The sequence below is a fragment of the Dipteris shenzhenensis genome, chromosome 20 (genome assembly GCF_047967505.1).
Source record: "Dipteris shenzhenensis isolate YYH24624 ecotype China chromosome 20, Dip_SZ_1.0, whole genome shotgun sequence".
In the NCBI taxonomy this organism is placed as follows: domain Eukaryota; kingdom Viridiplantae; phylum Streptophyta; class Polypodiopsida; order Gleicheniales; family Dipteridaceae; genus Dipteris; species Dipteris shenzhenensis.
In genome coordinates this window covers 22683060-22705701 of record NC_141615.1, presented here as the reverse complement: position 1 = coordinate 22705701, position 22642 = coordinate 22683060, and the positions used below count along the sequence as shown (strand labels likewise).

At 44.2% G+C, this 22642-nt stretch overlaps 1 protein-coding gene across 1 annotated transcript in view; it reads left to right on the top strand.

Moving 5' to 3' along the window:
• The window catches only part of LOC147889423 (uncharacterized), a 39783-nt gene extending 17421 nt beyond the window's left edge, over nucleotides 1-22362 (top strand). Inside the window, exons 2-4 of the mRNA XM_087391249.1 lie at nucleotides 14042-14285; nucleotides 14543-14667; nucleotides 22261-22362. Coding sequence (XP_087247375.1) covers nucleotides 14042-14285; nucleotides 14543-14667; nucleotides 22261-22362 — 471 coding nt within the window. The remainder of the gene's footprint in view (nucleotides 1-14041; nucleotides 14286-14542; nucleotides 14668-22260) is intronic.
• The last annotated feature ends 280 nt before the right edge of the window (nucleotides 22363-22642 follow it).

The following is a 22642-nucleotide window of genomic DNA, read 5'->3' as shown; positions in this document are numbered from 1 at the left end:
AAGCTTCCTTAACCACATTAACTCCGTAGTGGCTGAATTTGCAGCTTTGTACTCTGCTTCACTGGAGGAAAGAGAGACTCGCTCTTGCTTCTTACTGAGCCATGAGATACAGGCTGAACCCAATGAGAAGCAATAGCCAGTAGTGGACCATCTGTCGTCAATGTCCCCTGACCAATTTGAGTCGGTGAAACCACTCAGCTCTAGATCACAATCTGAAGCATAATGCAAGCCAAGAGAGAGAGTGCCATGGACATATCTGAGAACGTGTGATCGTGGGACAATGCATGAGCTGGCTCAAAAGCCCTATGGCGTAGGAAATATCAGGCCGTGTGGAGCATAGACATATCAAACTGCCAACCAACTGCCTGTACAAAGTGCCATCAAACTTTTCAACAGCATCATGCTTACTCAACTTGAGTCGCTTTTCCAATGGAGTAGCCACAGGCTTACAGTTCTCCATTTTAAATTTCTGCAACAACCCCTTCGAATACTTTGTCTGTGACATAGAAATCCCATCATGGGTCTGCCAAACTCAATGCCAAGACAATAATGCAATAGGCCCAAATCTGTCATGTCAAAGTTGTGACATAAAGCGGACTGCACTGCTGTAATTTGCTGCAAATCACTGCCAGTGAGTATGATGTCATCCACGTATAAAACGAGCACTATATATGAATCAATCTCTATATATAGCAATCTCGGCTAAAAATAGCCATCCAGTCCTATGCTATCTCGTAACCCATGTTCACCTGATATCCAACCCTAGGTACACCACGCACATGACATACTCCCCTTCCTCTAAGAACTGACTCCTGAGTTCACCAGAAATCCCGAAAACTCTCTGTGAAGATGAGTCAATGCCAATAACTATACTCTGACTATCAGTTTGAGTGTGCTATACTTTCCATGAGATTCAAATCAAAGAAAATCTAAGGCCAAAGCCACAATCTTTGATGACCAACCCAAGGAAAGTAAATCTCTCAAGAAATTCAATTGTCTTAGTTAAATCCAGTTCAAGATGTAACAAAGTCTCAGGCATCCTCAATGTACCATATACCAAAAAAAAACTTCAAGATATATGGAACAAAAGTACACATTATATAATTTGAAAAAACCAATCAAATTATAAATGCCACTTAGTTACAAATCAAAACCAAATTAACCAAAACCTGAACAAGACAATTTAGAACATAATTCATACAAAATTGGGGAGCTTCTTAAACCAAGAGTTGTTCAAAAGATCTAGTCGAGCAAAAAATAATTAGGTGTCGGTCAAAACTGAGGATTTCAACTTCTTCATCGCTTCTCAATAACTCGGAAGCGGTATAAAGACTCTAAAACAAGCTGTCTACATTTAGAACAGCATGAGCCTTCTTCAATATATTTATGGTACTGAGGGGTTTTATAGTAGTGAAGAGCTGCCCAGAGTTCATCCATCAAGAAATCCATCTCTCGTAGCAGGTCATGAGGTCTACGAGGAATAATCTCCGATGTAGCCTCATCCTCCATCTCAATAAAACAATAATCCAACGTAGGTGTCTCATTACTTTGATGTCCTTCCATGGCTGGAAAATATCTCGCACGGGAGAGGGACTAGAAGAAAAACAACTGCGTCCAAACGCGTGCTCTTCACACTAATAAAAAGAGAATATGGGGCTGTGTGGAATCAAGGAAGAAGGCGAGTAGAGGATAGCAAGAAAGATGGCGGAATCTGATAGGCTGATCTCAGACGGAAAGAGGGTGGGAAATTCGCCTTCATGTGCTGAAGTGCTGAAGTGAGAAAGAGAGAGAAATCCCGGGTATATAAATAGCCAGGAAGGGCCGGCAAAAGCTAGGAGAATTTAGGGTGGGTGCTTGATTTAGAGCAAGTGCTTTCCTTGCCAGAGAAAAACAAAAAAGCAACCTGCTTTTTAACCAAAAAACAGTCTCGCTTTTAATAGATCCTGTCCCGCTTTTCTCCAGCCAGCCAAAAATAGCCAAAACGCGCTAAAATCAGGCCATATGCTCCTTCCCAAAGCCAAGCGCCTGCCCCCAATCATATTGCCCCTGTCTCTGATGCCCGAATCTCCTAGACAAGCCGCTTTCTAGGCTTATGAACGCTCTCTCTTTCCTCCTTCTCAACTACAGCAAATCTAGGTCTCTAGGGTAGGAATCTCATCCTTGAGAACCTAGAGCGAATTCTTTCCCTAACCAGCCCACTCTCACGCGTCCCCACACAGCCAATCATATCAACAACCCAAGCGTGGGTAGTTATAGGTCAGAAACGATCCATCCTCATATCTCTTGCTGAAAGCATCAAGTCTTCTCATCGCCTACCCTTCTCAGGGAATCACGATTTCCAAACACGTAGCAACCGAGAGAGAGCACAGCCTATGGACTTCTATTTCTTCCACAACTCTCCCAATCATGAGCGCACATCATCAGCCAAAGATTCAGCCCATACATGAGCGGAAATTCAGATTTGCAAGAGCAATCTCAAAAAGCGTACCTGGAAGACATCTTTTCAGCATACCTCGCGCTGAATTCAATTGTGATAGGATGGCTCTGATACCAGATGACACGACCCCGCAGGATCTGACCCTATCACTGACCTAGAATCTCGTCCTCAATACAACCAGAATCATAGCGCAGGTGCCTCGATCCTCCTGACCACCCCCCGAGCACGTGGGCTACAGCTCGACTCATCCATAGGCCCGTATCTAACCCAGGCGTCCCATACCACCTAAGCCCGTCCAGAGGACCTTCGATACACCACCTATGATCCGCCATGTAGATGGCCAGAGTCCCGGCGTGGGTCCAAGCCCCATCCATCAGTTGAGGAGCGCTCAACTGATCTGCACAATAGCACTGGCCCTTCCTCTATATAGAAGGAAATCCGCTATAGATAGCATAATGCTATGAATAGCTCCCTCCATATAAAGCGAGCACTATATATGAATCAATCTATATATATAGCAATCTCGGCTAAAAATAGCCATCGAGCCCTATGCTATGCCGTAACCCATGTTCACCTGCTATCCAACCCTAGGTACATCATGCACATGACAATAGACCTCCTCTTTAAGATCTCCATTGAGGAAAGCGGTCTTGACATCCATCTAGTACACTGACCAACCATAAAACGCAGCAAGAGAGATGACAGAACGAATGGTGGTCATCTTGGCAACCAAGCGGGCTTTGTATTTCTAAACTGTGCCATTTGAATGGTATTTCACCTTATAAATCCATTTCGTGCCAACCACATTTTTCCCAATGGGCGCATCAACCAAGTCCCATGTGGCATTCTTCTCAATGGATTTAATTTCAGCTTCCATAGCTTTCTGCCATGCTGGATTATGTTGAGCATCCTTGAAGCTCTGAGGCTCATTTTCAGCTTCCATCACTGAGGTCATCAAAGCAAAATTGACCTTTTTTTTTTTTTTCTGAGTGTTGGCCCTGGTTTTTCCCAAAGTAGGCTGATCCTTAGCATCTTGAATGGTCAACCTTGCCCAACGTGGAATAGATTTTCTTTGCTGTACCACTCGGGGCTGCATCAACATCTTTAGTGGCCTCACGATGTTGATAATGCCTCCAAACATGAGGCTGTCTATTCTCAATAATTGGCTGCAAATCTAAAACATTTGAGGGAGAGCCATCCTCAACATGTGGCAAGCCATCTGAACTATGAGAAGTAGAAGGGGAAGCATCAAGAGGCTCCATCTCATCATCCTCAAACTGGATGATGTCCAAAGGGGTGTCATCGTATGGTGGCAAGTCTGCACTAGCGGGCTGCATGCACTCATTCTCAACAAAGAGAACATCTCTGCTGATTATTACCTTTCTAGTAGCGGGATTAGAAAGCCTAAATCCCTTGCTTTCAGTGCTATACCCCATGAAAATGCATTTGACACTCTTGTCATCAAGCTTTGTCCGATGTGCCTCTGGAACCAAAGCATTTGCCACTGAGCCAAAAACTCTGAAATGACTAACCTTTGGCTTAAAGCCATACAAAGCCTCAAATGGAGTCACATTAACCAAATCTTTGGTAGGGCATCTGTTCTGAATATAAGTGGCTGTCACAACTGCTTCTCCCCAAAAAGCCTTTGAGACTCTCTTGAATTTCAGCATGCATCTCGTCATCTCCATGAGAGTACGATTCTTCCTCTCAGAGAGTGGATTATGATGTGGTGTGTAAGGGCATGTCAAGTGATGTTTAATCCCATGCTGCTTCAAAAATTTTTGGAATGCATGTGACATGTACTCTCCTCCTCTATCTGAGTTGAGTGTTCCAATTCTAGAATTGGTTTGGTTCTCATCCATAGCTTTGAACTCCTGAAACCAACAGAACACCTCTTATTTGTCCTTCATGAGAAAAAGCCATGTGAACCTAGAGAAGTCATCCATAAAGGTCACAAAGTACCTTGCTCCTCTACGTGTGGGAATAGTCATGGGGCCACATACATCACTGTGCACTATCTGCAACACTTTGGTTGCCTTGACCCAATTCTTGCCTTGTTTACTGAATGGCAAGCAATGCAGTTTGCCAAGTGCACACCCCTCACACACCTCATTTGCTGGTTGCTACAATTTTGGCATTCCCTAAGTCATATTATTGTTGTACAAGTAGGACAATGCCCTGTGATGGACACGTCCAAACCTGGCATGCCATAAATCAGCCTAGGAAGTGTTTGCTACAGCCAATACCTTCTGATCATAAGGCTGAGCATCAAGCTTGTATAAGCCTCTGTCATATGTGCCTGTTGCTACAACCTCATACCCTTTCTTTGGATCCTTGATCCTACATTGGTTATCCTGAAATTCGACCAACATATGTTGATCATGGGCAATGTTTGAAACTGAAATCAAATTTTGCCTCAAATGTGGAACATACCAAACATCTTGGATATACTTAACTTTCCCATTATCAAGCTGAATGGGAATGTGCCCAACTCCGATGATGTCTTAAGAAGCATCATTGGCACATGTAACCTGTCTGCCATGTACAGGTGTGATGCTCTCAAACCACTCCTAGCGAGGAGTCATGTGCTTAGTAGCACCACTGTCGATATACCATGTATCACTTGCAACAAGGGAAGCGTCCCTTAATTTAATTTTCAGCATTAAAATCCCCCCTGGCATCCATCTTCTCATTAAATGCAGCAAACACAAAATCTCTATCACCTTGGGCAAGATGAGCTTCACCATGTGCATCTAAAGCACGAGTTTCAGTGGGGGCAACAAAATTACTGCTAGAGCTGTCCCTTTGCCTTTTCTTTTCATTGGCAATCCTTTTCTGACACTCTGCAATGTAATGTCCTGGCTTCTTGCAATAGTTGCATTTGCCCTTTTTCTGATTTTTGCTTGAACTACTTGCATTCCCCTCCTTGGCCTGAGTTGTATGGCTGTGTTTTGGCTCAAACTTTTTCTGAAATTTTTCCTTTCCACCCATGGCAAGCGCTTGCTCACCCTGACGAGAGGCTTGGGCAAAATTTGAGCATCTCTCCTCTTCCTACAACAACAAAAGCCCAACTAACTCATCGAACGAGAGTGGGGCTGCCCTGAGAACAATGGTCAATGAAGTGACGAATGTGCCATATGAGGGCGCTAAGCTATTGAGAGTAATAGAGACGAGCTTCTTGTCTTCTATTTCCTCATCAATACTTGCGAGTTGATCACGTAGATCAGTGATCCTGGCAATATGATCAGTTATGACCTGGCCTTCTAGCATGTTGAGATCCTTGAGCTGATTTGTCAAGGCAATGGCCCTTGCCTCATTCTTAACATGATACATGTTTGCCAATCTTCCCCATGCTGCATTTGCATCCTTGCACGACTTGATAGTCGTCATAATGTGTCTCTACACATTTGTGGCAATCAAAAACATCGCTTGGGCACTACGGCAGTCAAACTTATTATGCTCCTCCGTCGATGCTATGGGAATAGCAAGAGGGGATGTAGCAGACGACTGTTTGCCTGTAGTCTGACCCGAAGAAGCTGTGGTGGATGTAGATGAGCCTACTAGCCTTACCTCATCCCCACTAACAATATCCCACAAGCCCTTACCAACCAAGATGTTCTTAAGCATGAATGACCACAAGGCATAGTTTGGTCCATCCAACTTGTCACCCTCGGACAAATTGCCAAAACTGTCTGAAAGAGTTGACATGATGCAAAATGGGATACCCACAAGCTGCAAATGTACCTGCAAAAAGAACTGCAAGTCCCAAAAGTGCAACTGGCTGTAAATGTGCCTGCAAATCCCAAACTAATGCTTGCTGCAAATGCAAAGTACGTCTGGCTGCTCTGAAATGCCACTGACTACACAATGCAATCACTGCAAAAATGGCATAAACCAATCACTGCACTCTGCTGCAATCTAAAGTGCAATCCCAAACTGAAACTGCACAACCCAAATCTGAAATAACACGCCCACGAGTGCTCAAATGCATCCAACGGAGCTCAAAGGCATCCACAACTGCAGAGTAACTGCAAATGCACCCAACAATGCAGAGTATCTGCAAATGCACCTGAGAGTACAAGAGTATGGGTTGCAAAAACAATCCCGAAGCGAAATGCACAGCTCAAAACACTTACTGAAAGCGCACCTTGGCCGGATTCACCTCAAACGAAAGTTAGAGAGCTGAATGTGAGAACCAGGAACACGCACTGGAGCACCAAGCTTGCGGGAGTCTGGAAGCAAGCGCGGGAATGGGCTCTAAAGACGGAAGCGCTCTGATACCAAATGTAGGAACAAAGTGGAGACAGGTTGTGAACACAAGTGAGCAAGAGTGCACACACAAGAAAGCTCCAATAGAAATGTTCAAATGAAACAATACAAGTACTTGGTATATATAGTACCCAAGTACTACTAGTCAATTATAAGGTTGACTTTATGCCTACACCACCATATCTTTGTAATGTCTTACAGTGCACTATTACAGGTACTATGAGGGGCTGAAGACCCAAACAATTTGGAGCGTAGCAAGCATTTTGGAGATCACTCGAGTGACCAAATGTTTCGAAGACTCCAGAGTTGCCCCTAGTAGCATGTAATAGGATTTAGCCCAGATTATTGACAAGTGGCATGTTGCCATTTTGGAATGAGCTTGAAGCTCTTTGTAAAATTGATTCACGTTTTTGGATTTTGTAACACAACTTCCCCGCTGAACCCTTGTACTCAGATTCTCTCTTCATGAATAAAACCTTCGGGGAGGTCCAGCTTGACGATTGTCCTAGGCCCTAGTGTGTTTGTAGAGAGAGGGAGAGCGAGAGAGTAAAAGAGAGTGTTTGCAGTAAATTGTCTATGAGATTACACGATTGACTACCTTACCGGATCACCCTCCACCTGGTATTAAATTACCAACATGTTATACGAGCCTGATGACGCTTCGCACATCCACAAGGGTTCTCCATACCCGACCATTCCTCCCTGACATCCTCAATGGCCTTGGGGTTGGGCTTCAGTGTGTTGGGCTATGATGCTTAGTCAATGAGGACGAATCTAGATCACATAGCTTAGTGAGTTGGGAGCGATCTCAAAACCCAGTCCTTGAGTATCTAGTTTCGAGAGCCTTTCGAGAGCTAAAAATTGGTCTCAGTTTGGTAGAATTCTGAGTTGTCTAGAGTTAGATACAAGTTGTCTAGGTTCTAGGGTTGATTGAGTCCTAGGCCTCTAGATTAATTAACCTTGGTGAAGGGTAAAATAATAATAATAAAAATAACCATTACATAAAGTTATTGAAGTATTAAATTATTAAAAGTTGATGCTTTTCCAAAAAGCTAGTTTACTTCGCCCAAAAATAATAATAAGCAAGTTTAGCTTTTCTGCTTTTTGCTCTTCTAAAAAGCTAGTTTAGCTTTTCTACTTCTTGCTTCTACTTTAGCTTTTCTACTTTTTGCTTTTCCAAAAAGCTACCTTGAGTATCTAGTTTCGAGAGCCTTTCGAGAGCTAAAAATTGGTCTCAGTTTGGTAGAATTCTGAGTTGTCTAGAGTTAGATACGAGTTGTCTAGGTTCTAGGGTTGATTGAGTCCTAGGCCTCTAGATTAATTAACCTTGGTGAAGAGTAAAATAATAATAATAAAAATAACCATTACATGAAGTTATTGAAGTATTAAATTATTAAAAGTTGATGCTTTTCCAAAAAGCTATTTTACTTCGCCCAAAAATAATAATAAGCAAGTTTAGCTTTTCTGCTTTTTGCTCTTCTAAAAAGCTAGTTTAGCTTTTCTACTTCTTGCTTCTACTTTAGCTTTTCTACTTTTTGCTTTTCCAAAAAGCTACTTTAGCTTTTCAGCTTTTTGCTTTTTTCCAAAAAGCTAGTTTAGTTTTTCTACTTTTAGCTTTTCTGCTTTTAGAAAAGCTACTCAGTGGCCTAGCCTACCCACATAGATTCATTCATTGAATCCTCCACAACTAGGCCATCTCCTGTTCCTCTTGATGTGCAACAGTTTTCACCTTGCTGCCATAGCCTTCCAAGCTACTGCTACTGCTCCAGTTCACTGCCATCTCCTCTCCCTCTTGCTGGACACCTTATCCCAGCCTGCTGCCAGGGCTCTTCCATGTTGCTACGCTGCTGAAAGTGCTGCCCTCGCACTCTATCTTCACTTCCCTATCCACCCTTCTGGTTTTCCTATTGATTGCTCTCTCGCATGCCTCCTAGCGTTTTTACTATTCATCCACCTAGCCTTGTGTTGCTCCAGCCTATCTTCTTGCTGCTCTACATCCGTTCTAGGCGATCTCGTTCCTCCTTTCATCTACTAGGCCGAGGTTGAGAGACCGACCAATTTTTCTCTCTCATCATCTTGATTGTTTTTACAATCAGCGTGCTGTATGAATCTCATTTTCTGACCACCTAGTTGTTTTAGATGGCTGCCAGTTAACTCAGCTTACCTTATTTAGGGTTTTTACTTATTCATGCTAACCCTAATGGGTAATATCTATTTTTCTTGTGTTCCAAGGATAAAGGAGAAGGTTGAAGCTGTTCATGTGGCTATCTTCACCTGGAACTTTCCAGGGACTGCCAGTGTTTGCTTTCTTGGATTAGTCTCAATCATATGTATATTTGGGCTCCAACTTTGGCAAAAGCATCTTTGTAGAAGTCTTATACTTGAGTCTTGGTCTGGAACTCTGGGATTACCAGAGTCGGTTTTGCCTAAAGATCCGTATTACCATTGTAGTGAGGCTAAGCATCATTGAAATATAAAATACAACTCGGTTTACCCAATTGGGGGGAGCAGCCTCATTCTCACCTAGTTGGGTGTCGGCGCACTTGTCTCCATCTCTTATTTTTTATTGATATGTGAATGAATATGGTGTGAATGCATTTAAAGTTGTGGTATTAAGAAATTTTTAAAAATTCTAAGGCTATTAAGTTATTCGACTGGAAATCACACTACCGTGTAAGCACGACTCTGACATCTAGTTTATCAGGATTTGATTGCAAAACTTTGTCAGAGTCAATAAGCTGAGAACTTTTTTCTACCATATCTTGGGCCAAGAGTGGTGAGAATTGACTCGTCCCCCTATCTGAGTCCAAAATGACACTTGTGGATGAAAGGCATACTTTGTTGATGAGCCCTCGTTGTAGCAAGGCGCTTCTGAATCCAAGCATTTGTAGGCCGCTTCGACTCTTCCCTCTATAGGTTTGCTAATTGCTAACATATGCCAACCTCCTGAAAACTTATATCTCTTGGTACTAGCAATAGAATGATAGACATCACTAATACCAAAGAGGGTCGCTGCCACAATTGAAGGAGTTGGCACTCCGTCTTGCATATGAGATACACAAATCTGTAACATTGCTTCTGTGAGGCCCTCCTTTATCCAGAATCCTGATACTAGCAGTGCAGGCTCTCAAGCGAGGCTCATAAACCATTAATACCACCAAAAATTCATCCCAGGTGGACACCCCTAAATGCATACAGAGCCACCTCTATCTAATAATGCTAGATCATCAACATAAAACCTATCAATCCACACATGGATTGGCATCTGACGTCTCTTGTTGGACCAAGAGAACAAGAGCACACGTAGCAAATGAGGTAGAGTGTGAAAGGCATCATGTGTTCAAGAATCTCTACCACTGAACTTGAAAAGAAAGGCATCCCAAGATACTCTATCAAGAGAGTGAATGCCACCCTATCAAGAGAGTGAATGCCACCCTCCCTTCTCCCTTTTTTGTCTGAAGGCAACACCACCAGTCTAATAATCCATGAATTTGCAATTGGGACCCAAGAAAAGAAGTTTTTTTCAGAAAAGGACACAGTCCACTCTATTGCTGGAGGTGTGAAGCTGAGAAGACCAACCTTACGTCCCCCAATCAAAAGTATGATCCACTATGCTTTAGAGAATGTAATGATACCATGTACAACTACAAGGGGAAGACATTGAAATGTAGGTTCCTCCCGTAGTGTCCAAAGCAGGAAACCAAAAGGCATGACTAGAAAGCAATTTACCTGACTTTGCACAATCTCTAACTTGTGCTTTTGAATAAAGTGAATGTCAATAAATCAGTTGCCTTTGACAACGGTGAGATACACCACCAAGGCCCTGAATATTCCAGCTAGCTATCCTCATTGGTGAAAGGAAGTAGACTAGAAAACCTTACCCGACTTAGTACGGAAACACTTCCCTTCTCTGAAGATAATTTTTTGGAGTAGTGGGGAGAAGGAAAAAACACAAGGGAAAGGAACCCCACATCTGTGAAAGAGGACGCTCTATCAATAGGAAGTGGAAGAAGAACATCACCAAACGTAGAGGGCATAAACTCTACCTCTCCAAAATCAGCCAGAGGAGAGAAAGAGCTCCTCTGAACCAAACATAGCATCGAAGTTCATAAGATCCTTGCCTACAAGAGAGTGCCAGAGGCACGGTATTTATTTAACATTCATTTGAAGCCAAGCGACTGATTACAAAGGTCTCTGGGGAGCTGCACCACAGGCAAACCAACACCCGCAGACTCCCCGTCCAGCCCATCCTTGCTCAACTTCAAACGGTGAACGGCATCCAATCACTATACAATCCTGTATCCTCAGCCAGCCAAAGCATGCAACAGAGACCCCAATAGCATCCACTGTCTGAGCCACACCTGCAATCGTACAACCAAGTGCCCAACCAGCCAAACATGGCTGAACAACTGCAAGACAACGCCCTCAATAGCTAAACTCTGATGCAATCAATTGACAAAGCACTTCCCAACGGGTTGGCTCAATCTATAGCCTCCCTGACCACTGCCCAACAGCATAAATCAACCTTTCTTTGTGAGGAAAGAAACCCAACCGCAATAACTAGCAAGCAACCAATCAGGGAACAGCAGCCTGCAAAGCTGATTCTGCCCTGGCACAGCCCCAAGAGCAGCTTAGAAGCGAGCACCCACGCCTAGAAAGTTACCAAAATCAGCAGCAACACCCAGAAGTCTCCAGAAATCAGATCGCAATCTTCCCTGCAGAGCCTGGACAGCCTGGTAGCAAATTGCAATTTCCCGAGGCAGCCTGGACAGAGCCTGGAAACACCTGGAAACAAATCGCAGTTTCCTATAGCAGGCTGGAAACAGCTGGAAACAGATCGCGGTTTCCTATAGCAGCCTGGAAACACCTAGAAACAATGGAAGCCACATCCTTTCCTCGATTAATAATATAGGTGGCTGTAGTGCTAGGAAGGGAGCTGCTCGAAAGGAGAAGGAAGGTCAAGATTTGGAGATTAATATGAAGGAACATCATCATTGGCTGTGCTCAGAGCTAGGTCAATGACAAGAGAAGGGGCATCTTAATCTGCAGATGGTGGAGGAACGCCAACTCTAACTGCAACCCAACAGGGATTAGCAGGTTCGGGACACATAGTGGGTGCTAACGTGGAGGAGGTGTCAATGGGATGATCTAGGAGGAGGGGCCCCACCCAAATACTTCTTGGGCTTTTCTTCTTTTGGAAATGTCTAGCGAAATGCCCAAAGGTCGTTCAAATTCGGCACTGATCCTGTCTACCCACGATCTCAACTCTCTGTTGAAAAAGAGAGCCATCCAAGCACTAGAGCATAATGTAGTCATTGAATATGTCAAGGTTAGACACGATGACACTAACTCTAGTAACTTGATTGCCTCCGCTACGGAAGATGTTAAGCCACAAAAGGGGAATCTCTGTGACCAATTCCAAAAGAAGCTCCAATCGTGGGGAAAGGAGTTGATGATAAACCTAAGGAATCTAATGAAGAGTGAAGTGACCTGTTTTGTCCCTAAAGAGAAGGATTTGAAGAAGATCTCCCCTGGAACCAAGCACAAGGGGCTGGCCCTGAGCACTATTGGAGCTGTAGAGGGTTGAGAAGACCAACCTTACGTCCCCCAATCAAAAGTATGACCCATTGTGCTCTAGAGAGTATAATGATACCATGTCCAACCACAAGGGGAAGCAATTCAAATACAGGTTCCTCCCCTAGGATAGGAGACCAAAAGGCGCATGACCAAAAAGCAATTTTTGACTTTGCACAATCTTGAACATCCAACTTGTGCTCCTGAATACAAAGGATGTCAATAAGACCCCCATTGATAGCTAGATGAAGCTGATTATGAATCAGCTGCCTTCGGTTATAATATGGTACACCACCAAGCCCATGAATATTTCAGCTAAGTATCCTCATCGGCAGAAGGTAGTAGACTAGAAAAACTTACCCTGCCTAGTAACCAGAAACACCTCCCTCTTCCAAAGAAAATCTCTTAGAGTAGTGGGGAGAATGAAAATTCACAAGGGAAAGGAACCCCACACCTAAGTGGAGGGCACAAATTCAGCCTCTCCAAAATCAGCCAAAGGAGAGAAAGAGCTTCACTAAACCAAACACAGCGTCGGAGTCCATAAGATCCTTGCTTGTAAGAGAGCTACAAAGGTAGAAGCCACATCCTTCCCTCGATCAATAATATAGGTGGTTGTAGTTCTAGGAAGAGGGCTGCTTGGAAGTAGAAGAAAGATCAAGATTTGGAGATCAATCTGAAGGAACATCATCATTGGCTGTGATCCAAGCTGGGTCAGTGACAAGAGAAGGGGCCTCTTGATTAGTAGATGGTGGAGGAATGCCAACTCTAATCGCAACCCAACAGGAATGAGCAGGTTTGGCACACACAACGGGTGCTAACATGTAGTAGATGTTGATGGAACGCCTTGGCAAGGAGGAGCCGCACCCGAACTTCGAAGACTCCTTTGTCTTTTTCTTCTTCTTTGGAAAATGTCTAGTGAAACGCCCACAGGTCCTGTGAATCCAACACTGATCCTTCCTGCCCATGATCTCAACTCTCTGTTGAAAGAGAGAGCGATCCATGATCCAGACACTAGAGCATATTGTGGTCATTGGATATGTTAGGGTCAGACACAATGACCCGAACTCTGGGAGCCTGATTGCCTTTGCTGCTACTTCGGAAGAGGGTAGACCAGGAACGGGTGGAAGCTCCAATCGTGGGGCAAGGAGTCGATGATAAACCTAAGGTATAACGGCGAATATAATGAAGAGTGAAGTGACCTGCATGTCCTCCTCTACAGGGTTGAAACCTAAAGAGAAGGATTTGAAGAAGATCTTCCTGGGAACCGAGCACCAAGGGGCTAGCCTTGAGCACAGTGCTTGCAGCTCCAAGAGAATCAAAGGCCACTTGAAGAAACCTCATCCCAATAATCGAATATCAGAAAGGAGAGGGGTGAGAACTAGGGGTAAGGCAACACGCATCTAGTCCCTAGCCTTTGACCTGGAAGCTCAGAACCTATGGATGGATGTGGTGGAGCGCTCAAACTCCACATACATCCTTTTGAAGCTACAACTTTGGTACTCTTGCCTTAATTTTATACTTTTTGCAAAATCCTTGCCCATGATGCATCCGAGTGTAGATATCTCAATGTACTCGAGAAATTCATTCTTGACTTGGGAGAGCCACACCTTCATCAATTTTAATCTCTCGCCTTCTCTTTTTTTTAATCCTTTTTGTTAAAGATGGTGACACATTTTAATTAGTGCAATTTTCAATTTTCAATTTTGATAAACTTCTGATAAAGAATATTCATCTACTATACGACTCTACATGTTTTTATAGGGTATTCAAGTTTCATTATCATATGAAATAGAGCATTTGAAGTGGGATGTTGGAAGGACCCTACGCATGGTGGCCACAGGCTTGTTCATATCTGGGCCTACATTACATTTATGGTTCAACTTGATGTCCAAAGCCTTTCCAAAGCGAGATGTGGCGAGCATTTTAAAAAAGATGGCGCTTGGGCAGGCACTTTATGGTCCAACTTTCACTGTGACATTCTTCTCCCTCAATGCTTATGCTCAAGGTATCCCGGATAACATTTTATTCTTATACTCTAAACTTCAATGAGATTTGTGGAAGAAAAAAAATTAGACGCTTTGTTTTTGTCTTGGAAAGTGGATTTTTTTCTGTGATTCTTTGAAAAGAGCACTAAATCGCATACCCTTGCTCTCAAAATCTAATGATTGAAAACTATAGCTAGCATATGTGTAAGGTTGATTTCTATTGTAAAAAGTGTGCGACTTTGGTATCCTAGTTACCCAAGTGTAAGTTTCTTTCTAGGTGAATCAACAGAGGAGATTATATCACGACTCAAACGAGATTTCTTTCCGACTATCAAAAGTGGGCTTATGTATTGGCCTCTGTGTGATTTTCTAACATACCGCTATGTACCAGTTCATCTTCAGGTAACTTGACATAATTTTTAGGCACCATTAATTCTATCGCGTTTGAATTGTAAATTTATTATCTTGATTGCCAAGCATAGAGTTCCACTTAAAAAGAGGGAATTGAATTTTCCCATTTATCATGTGCTTGTAATCATAAGTAGAGTGATTGAGGGCTTAGAATGCATGTTCCATATTATGAGAATTTATGTGGCTTGACGTATTTGGCTCTTTAGGCATGTAATTATTCAGTGAAGATTCCCATTGAAAGGGTTAACAAAGTGGAACTACATGGAGTTTGTGTGTGTATGTGAATTTATGCATGTGTGATATGTGCACGCATGTGCGTGTGCATACGCATGCACATGCACATGCATGTGTGCATGCATACATGACTCAGAGGCTGATGTCTTAGCATGGATGCATGACCAACTCAGAGGTCTAGGGAACCAAGCACAACATCCTGGAATTCAAATGCCAGGCCTGATAGATAGACCCATCTAAGACCAATACAGAGTAGGTTCCGGCAATGCATCCCCCCTTGGCTCAGGACATGGAGCCACACACAAGAAAAATAAACAAATGAATACATCATTTTAGGAGGACTATTCAAGGCAGAGAACCTTTATTTACTCAAGAAAACTATAATTGCATTCATTTTGGGGGACTACCCAAAGCAGAGTACCCTTGACTAAAAAATATCTCCAAGTGGTTGCCTGCACTAATGTGCACATGAAGTATGTCGATGAAGATCATGGCGAGAATGCCCCGAATGATATGTCAATGTCGGCCATGGGAGTAGCTACAAGGAGCAATCACATGATGACTCTCAAAATGTCGTGATGTGAGTCGCCAAGATCGGAGTAGAGTGTCAAATTTGAGCAATTATGCCCAAAGGAGGCAAAATGCCTAAATGAATGTACAACATAATGATAAAGTTACATGAATTTTGAAATTCCCCAAAAAATTTACATGTTAGAGGCTTAAATTATGCCAAAGGACTGCAAAAGTCAGAAAAGCCCTAAATTCTGGAAATTAGGGTTTCTGTCAAAAATTATGGTTTGGAAAAAATGTAAAGAGTTGTAACCCCAAGTGCAGCTCAGGCCAAAAATCCCAAAATCTCCAAAAAATCCCAAGAAATTTGAAAGAACTTTGAAAATGCAAAATTAGGACAGTTTGGACAGACACATCTTCAAATACCCATATCTTTCCATAGAGACGTTGGATTGACAAGCTGTTAAAAGGAAAAATGTAGCTGTCAATGAGATCTACATGTTACTTTTCTGGCATCGATTTCCAATTCGATGCCGTTTGGCCTGCAGAGACGCCATAAAGGTTGCGGCCCTTCTTTTTTTTGACGATTTTGGCATGGGCAGCTTCAATAGTGACGAGGAGATTGATGGCGGCAATGGTGGGCTGGAAAACCACTCTCTGCTGGTCGCCGCAGTAAGAAACAGCTCACGAGCGAGGCTAAGAAGTAGAAGTAGAGGAGCTCAAGAGAGAAGAGGGCCTTCCAACTTCCAAGGAGAAAGAGGCTCGGGTAGCTTCATTGGCCTCCCTCACCTCAACCTCTTGGATAGGGAAGGAGAGACAAGGCTAGGAAAAGGGCTCTGATACCACATGAAAGAACATAGTGCTAGGGAGAGAAGCAAGCCAACACTAGGAACAAAAATGAAAGATAGCAGTTATAATGAAATGGAAATAAAATGGAAAGGAAATGAAAGCAATGAAGTACGCACATGTAGACCAAAGTAGCTTGTACTTAAAAGGGTTGAGTGATTTGACAAGTGACAAGTATACAATGCCTTTATAGGATAGGCACGCACACATTAAGTACCAAATGTATATGAAATAGCTCCCAATATGACACATGGCACCCCTAGACACCTAGTACTATAAAACTCGCACTAGGACTCACTAGAACACACCAAAACTGACTCAACTTGACTCCATTTCCTAACAACTAGATCATTGCTACAAGGACTTGGTTGACAAATGGGAATGGCACTCCCAAAGACAAATCATTGGTATCAATAGAGGTTCAGTATGGAGCAGCAGCGTGTACTAGATGAGTGGAAGAGTAAAGTTAACAAGGAGAATGCAAGAAAATATGGTACCTTGTAACTAAGACTCCCAAGATAGGTGCAAATTGCTAGGCTGAAGAAATATCCTTTCCTTCCTGATAACCCAAAGTAACAGATTGTGGAGGCTTGTGAAATCAAATGAAACCCACATCTTACCCATGGGAAGCAACTACCCCAAACCAACTTCGGCAAGCTAGTTAGAGCCTAAAGTTATAGGAACAAGAATGGAGAAGAGTTGTGAACACAAGAGAACAAGAAGTGAATACAAGTGAACTCCAACTGAAATGTTCAAATAAGACAATACAAGTACTTGGTATATATAGTACCCAAGTACTGGTCAACCATATAGTTGACTTATGGCCTACAACACCATATCATTGTAGATATCTCTACAAATCTCCCCTCAATGATATGGCTGAAGTACTCTCAATAGTACCTGAAGCACCTAAAGTACCATGGTTGCACAAATTCATCCGCATGTGGATATAGCAACCTATGGGAGTACAAAAGAAAACAATGTCATTTTACAACCCCCCTTGATATTGTTTGTATTTCTCATATCCGCAAGCCATGTCAATGTCGTGTCTAGACAGCTTACAGCCAAGTCCGGACAGCAATTGAAAGGTCTCAAGAGAAGCATAAAAGAGCTGTAGATAAGGATAGGAGACAGTTAGATCTCAAAGAACGGGATTGGGTACTTTTAAAGTTCGAGAAAGCTAGGCTCCGCAAGTTTAAAGGCAAACAGAAAGTGTATGCAAAGTTATCTCCCAGGTACTATGGCCCTTTGAAGGTTATAGAAAGAATAAATGAGGTTGCATACAGATTAGCATTGCCAGAGCATTGGAGGATTCACAATGCATTCCATGTGAGTCTTCTAAAGAAATTCCAAGGGCCAGAGCCTACAGAGGCAATATCAGAGGATCTACCAGAAGTGGATGAGCTAGAGGAGGTCCTTCAACCAGAGCAGATTGTGTACCATACTATACGCAAAGGCCCTCGGGGAACATCGTGGTACCTGCCAAAATCTCGGTAGAGCCGCCTCTGTACAGTGCCCAATCCCCAACGTAGAAATGGTCTAGTCTCTCAAGCAGTCCATCGTGTCTCCTCTGTCCAAAAGAGAAGAGGAGGCTGCCAAGTATCCTGCTGAAATTTGTCTCTCACCACGGGTCCCTACCACTGATCCTAAAAATGACCTGCTCACAGGTGCTACGCTCTGCTGCTGGCATCTCAGAGAAGGAGGCACCGCCCTGCTTGTCTTCCCCAAACTCCAGGTTGTTGAAGTCTCCTCCAACAATCCAGGAGTCTACATCTAGAAGACACTCTGTCAGCCTCCTCTAAAACGCCGGGCGGTGGTGTTTGCATGCTGGGGCATACACGTTCAGGATCCCAATCTTGGACTCTCCCGTCCTAACTCCCATCCAAACTGCCCGTCCTGGGATAAGTTCGTCTTGATCGTAGACCTCTAGAGCCAAAGTCTGTGAGACCGAGATGCAGACCCCTCCGCTCCGTCCTACTGGAGGGGACCACTCCTCCGGCTGCTGCTGAGAACATATGCTCCTGGATCAAAAGGATGTCCACTGTCCGTCCTACCACTGCCCTCTGCAACTCCTGCCGGAGTATCAGGTACTGCGGTTGACCACGAGCACGGTCGTGGAGCCCGTGCAAGTTCCAACTCACTATGGTCCAACTCATGAGGACGGGGTTGCACAGAACAAGGCTCTCGTGCAAGTGGGTGCCTATTCCAGAAAGACTGCCTTATGTGACTTTGCCGGGGGTTTGGAGGGTGAATAGTCCATGTCTGTGCGACGAGGTTCTAGGGTGGATACCGGCTCAATGCCGATCTTCCGTGCCCACTTCATCATGGAGACTTCCATCCCGAACCGCTCCGCACACTTCCAAAGGGGCCAATAGTATGCATGATCCACCGTTGCATCAAGCGGCAATCTGATAACTCCCACCGCCAAACCACACATCGGCTCCTCTCGCGTAAAGCTCAGCTGAAAATTCACCTCCGCACCATGGGCGTACCAAAGATCCAATCCCCATGCTCCCATCCACTTGTCCATCATGCGTGAATCTGATCTCCCATAATAGCATCAAACACCTCTGGGATCCACTTCTCCAACCCTGTGGAGGCAAACTGGAAACTCCAAACAGGGTGTGTCTGAGAGCCCATTGTGCTGATCAAAACCCCCCTTCCGTGGCTGCAGGATCATAAGCGTTACCTCCAGCGGTAAAGGATAGGAGTCCAGGACAAGTAGTTCCAGGGTCCCAACCTCCATAGGTCCCGCGGTAAGGGACACCCAAGCTGGAGGTGGGGAGCTACTGACCTAGAGGACAAGCCGTGTCCCTTTGGCTCCCTCCCTGAATGGGCCTGATGCTGCGGTGAGGAGTAGAAGGGGACGTCGTCTTACCCTTGCCTGCTAGCAGGGGTGTCGAAGCAGAGAAAGGGAGGGAGGCTGAGGAACCTACTACGGAGGTGGAGAGGGGGGCAGTGGGGGAGGGAGGAGGTGGGGGGACGAAGGGAAGGGGGCGGGTGGTGAGAGTGATCACAGCAAGAGAGGCGGGGGGAGGAGGGGGTGGGGGGAACCCAAGGGGGGGGGAGTGGAGTGGAAGGGGGGAAGGGATCTGGAGGGAGAGGGGGAGGGGGGGGAATAGGGGTGATCCCAGTCTCCCCCTGCTGATCAGGCTCACCGGGGCTCTGGATCCGCTCCTCCTCAGTCGCCGCTGTCTGGCTATCGTCCGCCATTGCCACATCATGAACTCCTGGGGCTCGTTGCTAATGCAAAGGTGGATGCGGACGTTGAACCTCTACCACGTGAGGATCATCTGGTTGGGCGGTGGCCCCTTCCGCTGAGGGAGGTGGATCCCCACGCAAGGGCTACTGCTACTACTGTTGCTCCTCCTCAGGTGCCTCGCAGACAACCTTGTCTCTCTCTCTCTCTCTCTGCATTTGGTCCTCTATCTGCGGCGCTTGCAAGCTTGTTTGCTTGGTTTCTTTTTCTTTTTAACCTGGGTCCAGTTTCCTTTTGAAGGGGTCACCCAGGGGGTGTGAGACTCCTGTTGCTCCTATTTGGGAGGGTGTAGGACTCTAGTCTACTGGCTCTACCTACTCTACAGGGGAGGGGGGGGAGGCGCTCGGTCATGGCCATGGGGGCAATCTCTGGCTAGGTGACCCATCTGTCTGCACCAAAGACACTGGCCTGGTAGGCCAGAAATCTCCACTCACTGGCGAAGTGTGCCCCCTTCAAGGGTCTCTAGGAGGATCAACTCTGGGAAGGACTCTGGGCTCTCAACCACCGGTCTAATTTTGGGGACCCCGTCATCTGCTACAATGTCCTCCAAAAATGAATGTATTGTCTTTTACTTTGGTATGATGGTATTGACCACCCAATTTAGAGTAAGGGAGTAAGGGGGGGTGACGAGTGATGGTTTGCCCTTGCCGGTCGCAAGCTGACTAAGAATTCACTATCACACGGGAGGTCTTGGATAGTTGGACTTGCTCTTTGTAGTATTGTGGTGGAGGGGGGATCGGTCTACTCTTTGTGTGTTGGGTCTCACACTCTTTGCTCTGAAGGGGGGTGTTGGAGATATCATAGCCAACGAGTGTGTTGATGTGATGTGTTGGTGTGTAGTACTAGGAGATCTAGTACTAGTGATTGTGTGAGTCATGTGTGAGTGCCACGTGTCATCATGGGACTTATCCCATATGCACTTGCTGCAAGTGTGTTATTGTGTAGCCTATAAGGCTTGTACTTCACTTTTCTCATTTAGTGATGATGAATGAATGAAAGCCTTCATGGATTCTACATTTCTCTGCCATTTCTTCACTCCCTAATTCTTTCTCTCGCTTACACACCATGTTTCTAACACTAACATCAGCTTGTCCATTCTAGATTCTAAAGCAAAGAAATGAAGCCATCAATCTTTTTTAGAAATGATGCTTAGCTAGGTTATGCTTCACAATCTTGACAAGCTTGTCTGGGAAATTAAAAATAGGAAGCTATTTGATTCTAGCTCTGAAGTGGATCCCTATAGACCTAGGTGGGATTGACTTCTTATTACTGTATTCAATAACATGACATATTTGGGCACACCAAAGTCCTCGGACACAGTCACCAGACAATGTGTGGAGACACAGCCATTGATTGTTTGGGCAGCACAATTTGATGGCTTGGAGAGGAATTTCTATTATTCCTTGGGGATGATGCACATATGCATGATACTCTCTCTCAAAGTCTCTCTTAATTCTGTCTAACTCTGGTAGACCTTATTTACTTCTCTACAATTTTCATCCTGAGCTGGACCATAGTGAGGTAGAAGTTGCATGGTTTCCACAATTGAGCCGAGTAGCAGCAATGCAAGTTGGTTCTCTAGCAAGGTCTTTGATGGGATCGTGTAGGTGACCAATAATATCTTGAAGTGTCGAGGGCACACTTTTTCATTTACAAGATGGAGGGGAGAGAGTATCTACTAAGTAGAAGGGCCTCAATATGGTCTCCAACATTTGACCGCTATGTAGGAGAGTTTGTATCTTAATAAGATTGGCATTGGCCCGTGAGATCTTTAATCAAGTAGATTTTATTTTTTTGCAAAGTAATCTAGGCCAAGTGGAAGGTCTAAAAGGTGGTAGCCCCACCAACAAAGTTTGGTCAGTTGACAAGTACTTGGAAATGGAAGTGAGCTTATGGACATTGGTGACAATTTCACAACCTAGAGGTTGCAGAGGACAAATTGGGAGTGACATTGCGCTGAGAGATCTTGCAATCAAAGAGAGGCATCTATGACAAGTCTAGCTTCATTCCCTAAGTCCCCTTTCAGGTGTGACTCATGGTAGAACTGTAGCTCACCAAGATCTAAGGAAGCCTTAGTTTCCATTTGGTTTTAGACAGAAAGTGAGCCAACTTTGACCTGACTTGACACTTGTATTGTCATACTATGCAAATATATGTAGGGTGGCCTTGGAACTGTAGGCGGTACTTTATATTGGGGTAAACTCATTGATGTTCATGCCTGGACTCTGTCTTTAAAATTTAAATCCCATACCCAAAGAAATCACTACTTCCTGTATTCATTGAGGTCTCAAGATATCAATGCACCTAGCACCCTCATGACAGCTGAGTGTTATATGAAGTCCAGCTGTAGCCCTTCACTGAAGCGTAGCATTAGAGGCATGGACTGGGAAAGTTTCTATTATTGGAAATGTAATACCATACAAGATAAAGAGTCGCTAAAAAGTCAGGGATTTCAAACCTGGGTAGGGTGACAAAGAAAAACCTTGAAGGTGTAATAGCCTCAAGAACTTCTTATTTCATGTGTATGGTCTTCTTGAAAGATATCATTTCTAGTCATCGTTATTCTTTACATTTGTGTGTCTTGCAGATTGAAAGTATGAAGTTCCCCCTACTGCATTTATGTGCATTTTCAAGTTCCTCTGATATCATGGAATCTTCCAGTCAAAGGTCTTTGTCTACATCTCTTCAAGCTTGATTCTTGGCTGATGTTCTAACTCCTGAACTGTTCAATGCAGCCATTGGTCAACAACTCCTTTGCGTTTGTGTGGACAATCTACCTGACCTACATGGCAGGCCTGAAAAAGGTGGCTTCCATTCCTAGTGTTGAAATTCAGTAGCTTGACTTGGCAAAAAAAGCATATGTCAAGTTTCTTGCAAGATTGGGTACTTGTTTACCGAATATACATCAATAACAGGATGAGTGTTGTTTACCAAATAGCTATTTTATACACAACCATTGGCTGGTTATTGGAGGTTTTTGGGGAGATTCGTAGCTAACAGTTCCATGATTGTGCTCTCCCCCCCCCCCCCCGGATGACTCCAGCACCCTATGACCAGCTTATTTATCAGGAGACCATTTTGCATGATTTTTCCTGAAACTCGTTAATATCTCCTGTG